The sequence below is a fragment of the Corapipo altera genome, unplaced genomic scaffold (assembly GCF_003945725.1).
Source record: "Corapipo altera isolate COAL_440 unplaced genomic scaffold, ASM394572v1 2, whole genome shotgun sequence".
NCBI classification, from domain to species: Eukaryota; Metazoa; Chordata; class Aves; order Passeriformes; family Pipridae; genus Corapipo; species Corapipo altera.
The window spans coordinates 6,732,958-6,750,347 of record NW_020884890.1 but is presented as its reverse complement, the minus strand read 5'-3'; the positions used below and the strand labels follow the sequence as shown (position 1 = coordinate 6,750,347).

Genomic DNA, 17,390 nt, shown 5'->3' with positions numbered 1-17,390 from the left:
ACAAGTGCTGACAGAGTCCAATTCCTGAAGTTAATGCTGTATCACCATCCACCTGCTGTATCAACTATTCCTGTCATATTTCTGTTATCTGCAAGCCTGACAAGGGTGTGTTCTGTTCCATCACTCTAATCACTAACGAAGATGTCAAACAGTACTGCCATGATATTAACCCTAGGTGTATACCACAGGTGACTTGCCTCCAGATAGACTTTGTGTCACAGATTACAATAACCTGAGCCTGGCATTCAGCCAGTTTTCAATCTACCTCACTGTTCAATTTCCTAGGCTGTGCTTCCTCAGTTTGCCTACAAGAGTGTTTCAGAGGATGGTGCTCAAGTCCTTAGTAGAGACAACTTAGAGACCATCTGCTGTTCTCCCCTCATCCGCCATGTTGGTCAACTAATGAAAAAAGGCTATTGCCTTTTTAAATTCATGATGACTATTCACAATCATCCTCTTGTTCTGTGTGTTTGAAAATGGTTTCCAGGATTATTTGCACCATTGCCTAACCAGAGGATGAGCTGAGGTTGACTGGGCTATAGTTTCCCAGATTCCTTGTTCTTCTTGAAATAGTAGTGATGATAGTCTTTCTTCCAGTCTTCAACAACATTCCCTAATTGCCATGATGTTCCAAAGATTATTCAGTGGCCTTGCAATGACATGAGGTAACACCAGCTTACTTAGTACTCATGGGTACATTTTTTTCAATAACTTGTACATGTCCAGCTTGTTTAAATGTTCCCTGATCTGACCATTCTCTGTTGAGTCCTTGCTTCACTTTCCCTCTGGTCATCAACACACTACAGAAACCCTCTGGATTGCTTATGCCTTACTGTATTGTTCAAACAGCAGATACCAGGATGGTTTAAGTTCCCCAACAAAACCAGAGTCTGTGACTGAAAGAAGGCTTCATTTAATTCTTCTTCCTGATTAGGAAGTCCATAGGAGACACCCACAATACCATGACATTGTTTGGGTTTCTAATCCTAACCCATAAACTCTCAGCTGGTTCATCACCCACCTCTCGGCAAAGCTCCCTGCATACTCTGCTATCTCTCACACAAAGAGCTGCATCCCTTCCTTTCCATTCAGGTCTGTGCTTCCACGGATTGCAGCACTCTAGTCATGTGCACTATCCCACCACATCTATGTGATCATGATGAATCGCAACCGTGCAAGCTGCACAACAAACCTCTAAGTCCTTTTGTTTGTTCCCCATGCATTAGAGCACAAGCCATTTGGAGAGTCACCCACTTGTGCTGACCTCCCAGAAAAGGTATGAGAGCTTCCTTCGAATGCTCTCCTCTCAATCACACCCTTATACATGTGCATACACTTTGGGTGGCTCCTTCCTGTCCTGTTTTGTTGTCTATGATGTCCTGCCTGTTTCCATCACTCTGCACCCTTTGCTTATCAACCCATCAACTACTTCCCCACTTCATCAGGTATCATCATTTCTCTCTTCCATCATTCCTGTTTCAAAGCTCAAGTGTACTAAGTGTTAGTGTACTGAAAAAGCAACAGCTACATGCAAGTTGCACACGCTGTTCTGGAAATCAGGGAAGAAAAGGTTTCCCACATAGAGTCTGACAGTATGAATCAAAAAAATTCTTTTCCTTCAATTACATACCAAGAACAGAAATCCCAGGAAGCATATATGAGTTTGTGATACAAGCCATTCAGTGGCATAAGTGTAATAAATTAGGGCTGGTTTAAGTCCACTGTTACAACCCATTACATTATCCTCTTTCCTTGATAAGCTCATTTAAAATATTTTAATTAAACTTTAGCATTCAATTAAGCAAATCATGTAAAATCAGATTAAAATCTGGCACAGACATAATGGTGCTATACCACACATTTATTAAGATACTAAACATAATTCTTAATAAAGATGTTGTTTTCAAATTTCAAATGAGGAATACCAGTAATACTCTTAATGCAGGGTGAAATTAGCCTTAAAAATAGTTATCTAGTCTTGGCGATGATGGGATTATACTAACTATCAACATTAAGTAAAACACTGCTGTCTTTAACTGGCACACTTCACATTCAGAAATTTGGCACCACAACTCTCAATATGAATAACTAGCTAGTGTTTTTTAGCTCATGTAAAAATGTTAAAAGAGTAGCGTTTCACTTCAGGTTACTAATCTGAACCCAGACTACTATCCAGTCACGTTTCTCCATTTCATTTTATTAACTCAGTTTGCTGGTCAATAGCCTTAGGATTAATTTTTCTCTGCTCAATGGAGAAAGAGATACAGACACCCTTTCCAAAGCTGATGCAGACCAGGAATCTTGCTCCCACTCAACCATCCCATCCCATCCTTTCCCATCCTGCTTGATACATGTTAACATCAGGTTCTTTGAACACAAAACTAAAATTTGAACTTCCAACTACTAATCAAGCTTGAACTTCAGATTTCTAAGTCCTTGACCTTAAAGAAGTAATAGTAATTGAGAGAAAGAATCCATTTAACTCAATTTTAGATGTCAGAAAATAAAGCAACAAATATAAAACAGCCATCTAGGGTTCCTTCAACAATTCATGCTAGAAAAGGACCTGTCTTTGACATTCATCTGAAGATGAGGTGAATAACAACATAATAGGTGTTTTCTTCTTTTTAATGATGGTTTAGGTAAATTAGACAAATAATTAAACAAAACCCTATTTTTTATGTGAATCCCACATAGTCTTTAAGGCTGAAGTTAAATAGAATGAATCTCAAGCCGCAAAAAATTGTTCCTAATACAATCAATCCCCTCCCCAAATTAACTCTTCGTTCTCTTGTAATAAGCAAGCAGCAGAAAGAATTGACTGAGGACTATGTGATAGAGGCTACCGGTATAGACATGGGAGTGTAAGAAGCTGACTTTGGCTAAGTAATGAGCAAAATGCCCTCTTTTTCTTCAACATCCAACTTCCTTCCATTCTGATCTCTCTTGATATCTTATTCCCATGATACGACATTTTTGCAGGTCTCTAAATACTTTGACCTTTTTATAGTTATGATAGGAAAACATCAGAAAATAAGTGTGGACAACTCAAATGGAAAATTTTGAACATGATGTTAATCAGATGGATACAATGTTTTCCAAAATAACATCAAAATTATTTTAAATTTCACTCCACAGCACTTAATGGTTGAAATAGGCTAATTGCAAAGATAGTACATTAGGCATGTCCCACTTATTTTAACAGGTCTTTCAGGGGAGCAGAACCACAGATGGCTTAGAAGAAAGTTATTGCCAGTTATGCTTAATTTATGAATCTGTCGATTTTCTCCTCCTATTTCTACTGAAGGAATGGCACTGTATGTTATTACTATACATTTTGTTCGCTATAGAAGTAATACCTGAATTTAGAGAAGATGAAAGCAAGCAAGAAGAAAGTGCCTAGTTTCTAAAGTACGGATTCTGTGGACAGTATCAGAAAGGGAAGACATTTGAATTCCAATTACAGCTCACTTTACTGGTCTAGAGTGAAGCTGAACTGGAGCTACCATTGTAGACACTTCATTTTGTACACTAGGTCAGCTAATCCTGTACCCAAGGTGCTCTGCTACTCATAACAATGGAATAGTTTGAGGATTTGACCCCAGGTTTCACCCCTTCCAGGCTCACATGAGGTTCTTCTGGTTCTGATATTCTGGAATCCTGAACTCAAGGAAAATTTCTGATAAAATCTGTTGGACATATTTATAGGAAAATTCTGATTTTGTTGAACCTGCCAAAGATATTGTGAGAGGGTTTAGCTGAGAAAATTCAATATCAAGAAAATATAGGTATTTTGGTATGAATGAACCTTTTTTTAAGAGACAAACATTGAAAATCTAGGACACAATGAAGTCAGCATTTAAGGACATGAATCGAAACTACTTTGAATACATTTACAGTTCCACTGCAGCGTTCTGCTGGATTGTGGATTACTGCAGAGGTCAGGTTATACCTTCACCAATCTGGAACACAACTTTGAACATTCCTTAAAAAGAAAATGAGATGGACCTAGCTCAAACATAGAGGCCAGTTTCTGAGTTTCCCTAACATCCCTTCCCATTGCATAAACAGATCAAAAAGTCTGCAGTTGAGCTTCTCAGATACTGAGTCTATCTAGGAGTGTTCTGAGGTGCGAAATGATGCCTTTCAGACTTTTATCAGACTGATTTCCTCATAAAGATAATTTCTTTTAGTTCCTAATCCTTCTTGTGTCTTATAACACTTCAAGTCAAATTTTTGTGAGTTTAGAAATTGGTAGATCTAATCAAAGACTACCAAGCCAATCTTACAGCCGTTATAGCTGCTGGGAATTTTGTCATCAAGTTAAATGAAAACAAAAAGTAATCTGTGCATCTAAAAAATGACTAAACCCAGAATAGATTAGTATCAAGGATGGAAGAGATATTTGATTATTGATAATGCAAATGAATTAATCGACTTTTGAACAAGAGATATCAAAATTACTATACGAATGCTTGTTTCAAATCTCAGAATTTATCATATACATGAAAATAGCAAAATAAAAGCAGGTAGGTAGGGAAAAATAAATAGATTGAGAGAAAGAGAAACCAAGCTTTTATGGGAAAAAATTGTTTAAATAAAAAAATCTAGTAATATTTCTCCTGTAATAGCTTACTGACACATTGATTACACTGATTCTTGGGCAACAATGAGATGATAGCCTGTGGTCAAGTTCAAGTTGCCACAAATATTTGGATTAATCTGTTATCTCCTGATGGGAAGTTTGCTTTCTGTTTTAAATGGACAACTGCAAAAATATTGTCATTTTAGGCCAGAAATAGAAGACAGTTAATATGTGCATAACATTTCTCATAAATTCTTACGTTGTGGTTATCTAGTTTCAAGGATTTATGGTTATATTTTGGCACTAAATGAAAGAGGGAGTGTGATATAATTGAAGTTGCATGGAGAACTCACCTGATCCTGCCCCGAGGGCGCTCAGATTGCTCTGACATAAAACTTGTGCTGCTGAGGCGTGAGGCACTGCTGGTTCTGGAAATGGCTGACACATCACTGACATCACTATCTGATGATTTGGCAGAGACGTTATCACAACTTCTGTACTGATCTGTTTGTATATTATACTAGAGATCAAGAAAAGAAAGGGTGAGGAGTCTCATCAAAACATAACACATTTATTGAGACAACAAATGACCTAAGTATGACAATTCTCTCTAACTACTTTTAGATCTAAGAAAATTGTATGAAATTCAAAGAATTGCCTGCATTAAATAATGCCTTTATGTCTAATGTAGAAATCAAACACTATTTATGGACTAAAGAAGATATTTTGAATAAAATACAGCATTGGAAATTAAATAAGCTGCTGGTTCTTCAATACACTGGAACTACAATAATGAAATATTTATGCAGTGGACAGACATCTCAAGCACATGCATACCATCTATTTGACTATAGACTCTCTTTTAAATTTTTAAAATATTAAAAATATATGCTATGAAATACCTGTACAGAGTTAGTTTGGAACAGAACTGCATATAAGCCTGAATGAAATGTAATGCTACATGAAGCTGATATTGGGAACTGATTTCAGTTCCTAAGTTCTATGAAAAAATTTGAAAAAGTACATTTTCTGTCTCAAAATATCTCTTTGCATTGTGATACTAGAGGACTAGTTAGGCAGAAAGGTAACTCAGCAAATATAGTATTTGTTTTCAGGCAGATCAGTTCCCTGACCTAGTTGCTTTTACATCCACACACACTAGAACTAGCAGAAGACCCAGCAGGAGGAATATGTGGACAGAAGTTATTTTACTTTTCCTAACAGTTGAAGCTTGATTAGTTAAAATCAACTGTGACACCACACTGTCTATTAGATAACGCTCTTATTGCTGATAACATCAGTTAGACAGATATAAAAGGACGCTTAAATCCTAGCAATGCCACACTTATCTAAATTTTCACTCACATAGACATGTGGATCAAATAATTGTCAGGTTCACAGAACAAAAACCCACTATCATTAGAAAGCAAGGTACTCTTGGTTGGAAAGCAACTTAATCAATGGCATACTTCCCAGGGTATGTTATGGGAAAACTATTAACATGTAGGAGAACTAGGCAGTTTTTGACTTGACACTCTAGGGAGTTCATTTTCCAGATCTGTGCTCTGTAAAATCACAAGGCATAAAAGTTTATTTATGAATCATACACAAATCTGTGACAGCCTGTGAATATCCAAATTTCAACTAGGCACTGGGTTGCAGGCTGAGTCAGTCAGGAAATGCCATGACTTAACTTTAAAACTCTGGCAAACATAAGCTTGAGTTTGTACAGATGAATGTATCAGGTCTCCTGTCCTCAAGCCAGGTTTATCTTCTCCTGCTCCAGTGCCTTTCAGCAACTATTTTTGAGGTCTCCACAGCACACTTGGAAACCTCTTGGTAAAATATTGAAGATAAAATGAGGAAGTTAATAGGAGTAGAGAAAGGGAAGGAATAAAGATGATTTTAAGCACCAACTGTAAATATAGAAATCTGCAGAAGAAACAGAGATTATACAAATTAACTATTTTGGTGTGTTTTTCAGGTGTGTATTAGCATACTCCTTACAAAAACTTCTAGCAGTACCCTATGAGGGCCTTGCACTGGCTGACTGAATAAAAACAGCTGTGGGAGAGAAAGCTCTGGTTTACTAAAGGTAAATTTTTGGCTTCAAATACTAAATGAAACTCTGCAGATGATTTCAGAATAACTTGTCTAACAGGCATTGACATGGAAACAGATGTAGCAGAACTCTGATTTAATAAAGTGGGTAACAGAGGACTCAAGAACTTCTATATTCAAAAATATTTTCAACTACAGCAAGAATTTATCAGGAGGTTCTCTTTCCAAGTGACTTGGTGTGATTTATCTGAGTATAAATGACCAATGGGATTAAGGTGAGACTATGCCGACATGTTTGTTCAGATCAGCTTTTGGAAGCAGCTTGTAGAGTCTGTTAAACAATTTTGTTGCTTGTTGTCTTTCAGATTGAAAAATACCTCTCCAAAATGGACACAAAGCATACTAATTCTTACCAGGTCTATCTCATAATAAGTTGTCACCTTTTTCTTATGAAGTCCAAGAGAAAATTCAAAGTAAGAATAAAAGCTATGAAAACTTTTTACTTAAGCTAAACATAAACCTTCAGAGGCTGGAAATCTGAATGGTTAACTCTTTCCAGTTTAAGTTAAACTGCCCCACTCCTGAGACAGCTTTGATGTTTTATGAAGAATACCTAAAAAATTCCTAAAGAATCCTTCATGTTACTCTAAAAATGAGACATCTAAAAATATGAAAAACATCTGAACAAATAGAATGATCTGGCTTTCCATCGAGCTAAACAGAATTGCAATCCGCAAAAGAAATCATCATCCCATTAAGTAATAAAATATATGTTGACTTCAGTGAAATAGGTATTTTACCCATCCTCTATATTTAAATTATATCAAGAAATTGTTCCTCTGTAGGTCAGGTTTTAAAAGCTGGGTTTTTTTAAATATAACCAAGCAATCTCTCTCAAATGCATGGGGTTTCTTTATGCATGGTAAGAGACTGTCTCAGAAATACTTCAATGTTTTATTTGTATTTGCTGAAGACAAAGTGACTTCTCCCCTCTACCTTTGTAATGCTCAGTTTCTTTTCTTCCTCACCAAAAAGTCCATATTCTCTTTGTGCCTCTGAGTTTGAGAGAGTATACAGTGAATCTGCAATGGTAGAAGACTCATGTGGGCCCTGAGCAACCATGATGTGCTGCTGGAGAAGGCTGACTCTCCCATCAAGGGAACCATCAAGTCCAGGTGCAGCGACTTCCTCTGTCCTGCCAGAAGCCTGTCTTCTTTCTAAGTACTGAGGGAAGTGTAGGATGCTAGCCTTTGTCCCAAACCACACCTGAATCTGGCTGTTTGTTTAGCACTCAACTTATGATTCAACAGCAAGATAACAAAGTTGAACGCAGTGGACTATGTCAGGACTTCAGTCAGGAAGAAGACTCTGTTTCACTTGTGCTGAATTTGCTCCACCTTTCATGGGCTGGGAAAGATGGGGAGGAGGGAGAGAGAGAAAGCATCAAACACAGTCATGCAGCTTAGTGGTTAGGACACTAAGAGGAAAATTAGAGGTCTCAGTTTGTGTGTTTAGCAATTAAGCCTCATGAATGACTGTTCAGTATCAATATGAAACCATTTACTGTAAGTGAGGGCTATATAGATATCATCACCCTGTCTGGCTCCCTATAGTCCAGCAGTCTGTAAAAAATAGAACTGTTTTGTAGGTATCAGACTGGCTTAAAAGACAGTTTTTCATGTGCTGGTAAAGAAAGTTTTGTGGTGAGATAGGAGACAAAGAAAAAACTGAATCCATGTCTTCTACTTGCCTTTGTATTGCAATCATACAGCTAGTGCAGAAAACATGGAACAACCCCTCCTAAATGAGACTTTCATGCCATGACCGAGCTTTTCCTACCCCTTTATACTGCATATGAGGGCTGTAATTCCCTCAGAAACTGAAAACCTTTCCCTTCACAGAAATAGAGATTAGGACAAAAAGTGGTGATGATGAAAGTTAATGCTGAGTGCTACAATGTTTACATTTTGCTACTACTTCTTCCGGATTTACCTCTTCCTTCCCATAGCTGCTGCTTCTAATCAATTCACCAACCTCTACAGGGGGCATACACTTTTCCTACTGATTTCCTACCCAGCCCTCATACAGTCTGATAATCAGTCATCTCAGCTAACAGATGAATGAAATGAAAGCAATTTTGAAGTTAATACTTTTTCCCTTAAAATATAAAGAGAAGTAAATAGTACTCTTCCACAAAGCAGTGATCTCTAAAATGAGAATATTTTACTGTTGCAATACACCTGAACTTATCATTCAGAAAAAAATATCATGGGCTAAGACCCTCTTATTTGGGATCTGCAATGAAGTAATGCCTTCAGGTTTCCACCTGGGCTCAAAAGTAATATGATACAGTTCTACTGCAAAGCAGAAAACTGCTGCTCTTTATAGCTTTCTATTTGCAATAAATTTCCCTCACATGTTATATTTAAATACTATATAATTTTTAAGCTTCAAAACAAAATATATGTTCCATGTAATCACTTCTCTTTCAACTCTCAATCTTAAAGCTTATGAAATATTTCTGTTCCAAGGTGCACTATTTATCACATTAGGAGAGTTGCTGAAGTTTGCAGTAACTTTCATAGCAATTACTAAAGATTAGGTCTTTAACCTTAATTGGGTTTTTAACCTTAATAGCAGCTAGTTTCAAATGCCCAAACTATCTGCACTCTCTGTGTCTGCATTACAAAGACAGAAGTCTATAAACAGCTGAAATTCAGTTCTTCCATTCACTTTACCACCTGTGGAGCTGTTGCTTCTTCTACAGCATCAAAAAGGAGAAAAAGAGGTATGATGAACTGCAGATGTGTTAGCATCAATGGGAAGAACATAGACATAAACCAAAAGAGGGCACTTCACAAATACTTTTACAGCTCCTTAACAACTAACAATGTTTGCAATTTTATTGATTATAAGGCACATTTTGGAAGTAATTTAATAATCCATTATAATTAAATTATGTTCCATATTAATAAGTATTTATATTTATACATTTATCTCCCAAAACAATGAAGAGTGCAAGAGTTCACAGCTTTGAAAATTGAAGGAGTGTGCCCTCCTTTGACTACAAAAAAAGCCCCAGTTAACTAACCTCTACAAATGTATACCTCATTATGTGCTCAAAATGAGGGAATTAAACGAGAAAATTAAATGGGCATTAAAATGAGGACATGAACATGAGGAAAGAGAAAAACAGACCAGATACATTAAGGTCTAGATTCAGCCAGAGGTTCATGCAACTCTTGAGATCACAGCTATCTTTTGAGGCACCTTACTCTAACAATGAATTTTGTCAGAAAACACTGACTCATACAAACGACCTTGAGTTTTCTTACCGCTCACATAGGGTTCCTCTGAATGCTGCCAGGGATCACAGCCCAGCAGTCAGCACCTTGGTATGTTCAGGACTCATCACTGACTCCAACAGCATCTGTCTTAGGAGCAGCTTACGTAATGCCCAAGAGCCCACTAAGCATCAGTGATTCTAAATAACTATTCTCATAATTGTATCCAACTAAACTACTATGAACACTACTCAGCTTCCTGACAGGGAACAGTAAATATGGGCAAGTCAAACTATTAGGAACTCCAGTGAAGCCCATGAGTTGAATGAATGGACCTCATTGAATTTTGTGAAATCCAACCAGTACAGGAGTGACTGTTGTAGCAATATGATATATAGCAACTATTTTTTTCTTGAAGGTGGATGAAGGGGGATCAAAAAAAGATACCACATCAGTGTCCAAGAGCATTTTCTATACATAGTCCCAAGTGTCTTGCCCAGCATCCCATAAAACTTAACAGTCAACCTCCTACCATTCCAAGTCTCCTACCGAGCTCTTCCTTGCAGATATTAAATTAAACCCATAGCGTGCCAGAAGACATATACAGATGTTGCATTTACCTATTCAAAATCCATTGATGGATGTTCAAACACAACATCCGCGGTGCATGCTTGGAAAACTATTGCTTGCTTACTGAGACTAGAAGACTGAGAAACTGAGTGGGAAAAATTACAAAAATGGAAGAAATGCACCAGAAATGGACTGGAAATTGCAAAGGCCAGGTTACAATACCTCTGGAAAAAACCTGCTTGTTTAAATACAACAGAAAAGCTAAGGAATTATTTTGTATATGTATAATTAACTACTGCAAATGTGATCCAGTCCACACCGAGGGAAAATTTTTGAGAGGTTTAGAGAATTTTATATGTAAATAAAACAAGCATATTTGCAAATGCTAAAATAGGGAAGAATCAAATCCATATGAGTTGATTGCTCTGAAACAGAGAAGGGAATATTTTATCAATATGCAGCTCAGCATAATTTCTCTAATGAATATATTTATTTTCTGAGGCAATGGGCAAACACTGATACTTGGGAAAGAAAGAAGTGTTTCTGTTAAAAAGGGAAAAACTCTGCTTTCCATGGCCATTTCTTTACTAGTCAGTTAATATTTATTTTTCCCTATACCACTTAAGTGGTTTTTTTTATTTAAAGTAAGTCTTCTTCTGCAGCTTTCAAAGACTTTTCACAGATTTTGGCAGCAGAAACTAGATATGGTCTTCGGTTCTTAGAAGTCTCAGTCATCAGCATTACCGCACCACCTTACTACCTTTTCATTAGAGCTGTCTAACTCTTCATCTGTTTGGGTTATTTTCTTGACTCTTTCAGCATTTTCTCAGGGTAAAGACAGTAGCATAAGGTTTGCTTTGGTAACATTTTTAAAAGAATGACTATCACCATAGTCATATGAAGCAAATAGCTACATCTCTGAATATCATACAGAGTGTTAGAATGGACTAATATAATTTCTTCTCAGCACTTGAAATTCATTCTAGTTTGGACCATCCTCTCTAGGACTGAAGCATTATCATGTAGAAAATACATGAAAAGTTTAAGATTTAAACTCCAGGGCAACTAATCTATTCTCCTTACTACTCTTTTAGTATTAAAAAGAGTACATGCCTGTCATAACATCAGGTACTTCAAACATATTTTTCTTATAACAACTGACAGGGAATTTGCTTCCTCAAAGTTGTCCTCATACTCTTGGAAAAAAATTCTGAATAAAAGAATTTTCAGTGTTCTTTTTATTTAGTACTAATCCCACTTTCAATTTTGATTTAACTTCCACATATACTTAAAAACAAAAGAAGATCCTAGAAAACTCAAGATTCTAAAGGATAAGAGAAAACTGTAACATTGAAGGTTGATGTTTTCCAACAGGTATTTAACCATACATTGGATCTACACTAACCAAATAAGAAAAACATACCGGGGAGTAAAAATTATGCTTATGATAAGTATTATAGACTTGGGATTAAAAAATATGTTTCATAATGTAAAATACACAAATTTCAATCATTGTGTAAGCCCATTCAATCCAAATGAGAAAACTGGCCTTTGACTCTAAAAAAACATCTCTGGTCAAATCCTGGTAAAAGTCCTCAGATTACATATTACCTTTCTCTCCAGCAAACTTTATCAACCCCAGTTTTATTTTTTCTAACGTGTTTATTGGTTTGGAAGCACTACAGAGACAGTGCATATCACCTTTTTGCCCTGAGTCGACTTCTTCTGAAGGTAACACCAAACCATCAAATGAGCTGTTCTAATTATACAAATTCTTGCTTCTGATAAAGGATCTCATTGGAAGTTTCTATCCCAAATATTGAGGTATTTAATAGCACTCATATCCCACAATTTGGCAACTGAGGACCTAAAGTTTCTCTTGTTTCTCTTCTTTTTAAGGAAGTTTTGTGTTCACAATGAGGTGGTGTCAAAACAGAAACATCTGTACTAAAGTTATCTGCATATTTAACTGGAACAAGTTTTTGAACCAAACTTTGAAATTTGTTACATATTACAAGTTAGATGCCCAATTTTCTATTTAACAATTCCAAAATAAATTTCTGATTTTGTTTCAGCTGAGTACCTCAGTTATCCATTATTTTAACCTGTGCCTCCAGCAGCATCCAGCTCCTCACAGTTTGATTCCTAAGCAGCAGAGCAGATGTGCAAGACATTTACAGCAATTTGCTTAGAAGCCTATACAGTTTAAATTTACAAGGTTATAGAATAATCATTTTAGCATTATCAAGAAAAAAAATCCTTTATATAACATCATTAACATAATTTTAAGTATACTTCATTATCACAAAAAATCTTTACGCTTTTATTACAAAAGGAGATCAAATTAATCAGTATGTGTTTCAAGAAAGGAAATACTTTATCTATGATATTATTAGGATGCAAAAAATTATAGAAATATGAGAACAGTTGCATGGGATTTGATCTAATTCTGCCTAGCTCTCTACATATCAGATATCAGCAAGGGTCTAGAGTAGGGCCAACATACCATGATAGTTTCATGACCTACTTTTCCAGCCTCAAGGGATTTGCAGGCCAGAGCCTTCCTAAACTAGAGGTGATATGGCTTTGTTTAACAGCTATTGAAGGATCTTTCTTCCCTGAATTAAGTTTGAAGTGTTTTGTTATCTACAGGTCCTTTTCAGGTGACATCAAGGACTAAGTTTAATGCACATCAGAGGGGGGCAAAAATGGGTTAAAAAGCTATTACTTGAAGACATTTCTGCCAGGCTTTAAAACACAGTGTTCTTGAAGGTTATATAATATTTTAAATAAACAGGTTTATGCCCTCAATTTTCAGGCCAAAGTATCATTCCATTACTACTGACTTTACCTTGGTATATTGCTCACGCTCATGTTCTTGGCTAGAACCAGACCCTGATGTCTGATTATAACGGTGCACTTTCATTTTCATCTGTCTCGTTCGCTCTTCCACTACTAAGCTTGCTGCAAAAACACACAATGAAGATCAATTAAAAATAGTGAAAAAGTTTTGGAAAAGAACAAATGGTTTAGCAACAATTTTAGCTTATTTCCATTTCCACGAAACAAAGAAATGTACAAACATGTAGAACAAGCAGGGTGTAAGCACAGAACAAGGGAACACTAATGTCAAGAAATCAACCATTTCCATTGCGAGAGTCTTTACCTGAAAATGGGCAGACATCCCAATTCCTACACATAATCAAGCTGGTGCAACAAATATGAAAAGAGTGAAAGAATTTAGCTGATAGGCTGAATTATAAACCTGTTAAATATTCTGGATGGAGGGGACATAAATCCATGATCATCTAACAATGTATTTGCTTAAATGTATAAAATATTACAATGGCACTCTAAGCACTAATCCATTGAGCAGATACTAAAATTTATTTTTAAAGTAATTAACTCCTACTACTATCTTGAAACATAACTGCTTGCCATAGCTACAGACTATTTGAGAGGAATAATATCTTCATTCAACCAGTCATATAAAAGATACAGTATTTTTGTAGCTTTTTTTTTTTAAACAAAAAGTCCTTTAAAATCACTACTTTGCTCTCAAAGGTTCACCTTTATTTCAAATAATTTATTTTTTCTTGTGTTTTAAATTTTCCTATAGCAGTGTTTTATTAAAAACAGAAGTCTTATCTTAAGCTTTTAAGAAGCTGGGGGGCTATAAAGAGCATCTTCTTCAATTCGAACAAGTTAATTAATTAACTCAATGAAATAATTAATTGTCAATTAATATTGACTGTGCCTGCCACAGGTAGATGACCTTGAACTAACAGACAGAGTAGTGCAAAAGCCTTTGGGCTAAGGATTCCTTAAAATAAGTTAACCTTTGTGGTAGTGAATAAATTTCAGAGGGAACTGTGTATTCTTAAATTTGGAACACTGTAAATGCAAAGCAATACTGGAACTACAATACCATGAGCACTGGCACTTTTTAACAGTTCTAGAACTCAACCCAAATATTCATCAGTAACTAAATCACAAGAGTACTCACTATGTTCATTGTGGTTTAACAGTTTTTAAGCTGGCATTTGTGGTCACATTTTTATTTGGGAAAACCTCCACAAAATCTTCTGCTTTTGGGTCAATCACGGATTTATATTACTCTCTCCAAAACAACTAGTTTTAAAAGTCAAACAGCCCGCCCCAGAACAATGATGGGAGAGAGACAGCAATTTAAAAACTGCATGGAATCAACTTGTAATCACAAAATGCAGAGAATTTTAAAATAGTGGAAAATAAGTACTGTATCACATCTGTTAAAGATCTGTATTTGGAATTAAGAAGTACTGAACTTCTCATATGTGGCTTTTATGCTGTTAGTTAACTGTGGCATTCTTTAGACACTTATTTTTTTGTTTGTGCTTTGCAAGCACAAAGATACAAGGGCAAAAAAAAAGCAGTCAGCTCAGGATTGGATATTTTAAACTGTATGTTACTGCTCAAATCATGCTTGTGTGCACATTTACCATCTGTAAATGTGGAAATAACAGAATATCTATGTGCTGGTTCAGTATGAAAGAATATACAGAGACATCACTGTGAAAAGTATGTTGCTTTCACGTCCTCCTTCCACATTTCTTATTTAAAAATAGGAAAATTAAATACATCAATTTACATTAAAATTCTGCTACAACTGCAAATTTAAGGCATGGAATAAAGTTATCATAATCCTCAATCTCCCACACGCAGAGTTTAATCTATCAAATTCTGCACACGCAGAATGTCACACTGGGCCCAGCAATTATTCCAGATGACTAATTATGTCAGTAAATGTGTACCTTAATTGCAATGAGTCCAGTTCCACCATCAGATATGCAGGCACAGCTCCAATTACTTCAATGGAAGTTGCATGGAGGTATCTGAAGGCAAAATTGAGCACTTTAGGTGAAATTTTTAAAGATGGCCTCTTATTTTAAGGACAGATATGAAAGGATTAAGATATATCAATTAGGGAGTGGAGTAAAAAATTTGATATCTTAATCCTATCATACATGCATGAAATAGACTGAGGATATGAAATCAGAGGGAAAAATGAGACCCCTTTAAAAATTTAGCCCTTTCTGTGTATGGTGCACAAATTAGAGTTACTCTAAAAAAATCACTCTTTCATTGTGTGAATTTTAGGTGCTTTACCCTGTCAACTGTATGTTACACTAAACAATGTGTATGATATAATGTTAGTCTGTATTAGTTATGATGCCTGAGAAAGAATATTCTATTATGTGATGAAATGCTGTTTCAGAGATTATTAATGAAGTCAAGATTGGGTAAATCAACTTTAATTCTGTAATTCTTGATTTTTGTTGTTTTAAAATCCTCAATCTTAACACATTTATGTTCTGGTTTTCATTGTTAGATATCATTATATAAAATAACATGAGAACAATTAATGGGGACTGTGAAGTAAATCTAAATTCTCTAATGGAGAAACTTGGGTTTGTGCATGGAGTAAAACAGAATTTAGCACCAATTGGCTGTTAATTTATTTCTAAGCATGCAATTGTATGAAACATTAAGTCTGTTCTGGAAAATACAGCTGTGTTCTTTTTAGCTTTGTTCACCAAGTACATCTGAGCATATGTTGTAGCTCAGTTTTGTGATGGAAAATTTCATCTGCCTAACAAGTAGCCCAGTATAACCTTTACATGTTAATCACAGGAAGCAGAAATAAATCTAACACCGTAGCAAAAGCACAGTAGGAAAACTGCAACAACCATAGGTAACAACACCATATGATCACATTACTTTCTTGGAACACAGCTGGTTACCACAGGCAACAAAAACTTGACACAAAAAATACTTCAAGAACATAGCCTGCCTCTTAGAAAAATAGAGTATATTTTCTTTTAGGGCATCAGTATTTACAGAGTGCTTTTCTTAGAGGTCTTTAGAGGTAAGACCACACAGTAACTTACAAATCAAAGCACTGTAATCCTAAAACCTTTAAATTGTACAGTGGTCATAGAAATTACAAACATGGAGATTTACCATAAGAGTCTCAAATTAATGGTGTAACTACAGCTACTACAATTTTGTCAACATCTTTCTCTCTGGTGTCAGAAGTTATGCTGCAAAGAGCTATAACTCTGACCTTTTCAAGAGCTGATGATTCAGATGTGAGATCGATCAGTATAAGAAGTAATTGAAAAAAGAGAACTCATTGATCAGACCACTTAAATAAGGGGTCAGAGTTTATAGCCAAAGATTTTACTACTATTAAATCATGTGAAGGTTGTAAGACAATAATGTACATAAAGAATCAAGCCATGCAGGAGAGAAAAGACAGACATAGGAATGGAATCAACATGTTGTATTTGAATTCCATTAATCTATTTATAAACCAGTCTGACTCCTGTAATCCCAGGTGTACTGGGTCTGACTGGGATGGAGGCAATTTGCTTCACAGCTGCCTGCGTGGTGCCAAGGTTTAGAGTTGCGACTAAGTGTTGATAACCCACTGATGTTTCAGCAATTCCTGAGCAGGGCTTGCATAGCACCAAGGTCTACTCTATTTCTCATGCTGCAATCCACCATACCATCCAGGCTCCCCACAGCCCCAAGTAGGCTGTGAGAGGAGACAGGTGGGACAGCTGACCCTAACTGACCAAAGGGACGTTCCATGTCATATAGCATCACCGTCGGCAAGAAAACTGGGGGTTATATAAAATACACAAGTCCATAATACACTACTTAAAAGAAGTAGGGAATAAACTAAAGAAAGTAGCTACAGATCTCATTTTCAGCCTACTATCTACCCTCAGAGAAAATTAGGACTAGCTAACAGTTGTTTTTTCTTAAAGGAGAGAGACACTTAATCTTTCTAACACTTTATCTGTTTTCTAAGACTTTATGTACTAGTAATACTCCTTTTAATA

General features: G+C 36.0%; 1 protein-coding gene across 50 annotated transcripts in view; it reads right to left on the bottom strand.

Annotated features, from left to right (window-relative positions):
- RIMS1 (regulating synaptic membrane exocytosis 1) overlaps positions 1 to 17,390 on the bottom strand; it is a 191,849-nt gene that overhangs the window by 51,071 nt on the left and 123,388 nt on the right. For 34 of the 50 annotated variants that reach the window (XM_027644811.1, XM_027644818.1, XM_027644821.1 and 31 more), the window contains 2 exons: positions 13,352 to 13,464; positions 4,939 to 5,105 (listed from right to left, as the gene is read on the bottom strand). The exons of the other annotated variants lie outside the window; for them this stretch is intronic. In XM_027644811.1, coding sequence (XP_027500612.1) covers positions 4,939 to 5,105; positions 13,352 to 13,464 — 280 coding nt within the window. The remainder of the gene's footprint in view (positions 1 to 4,938; positions 5,106 to 13,351; positions 13,465 to 17,390) is intronic. 50 annotated transcript variants of the gene reach the window in all.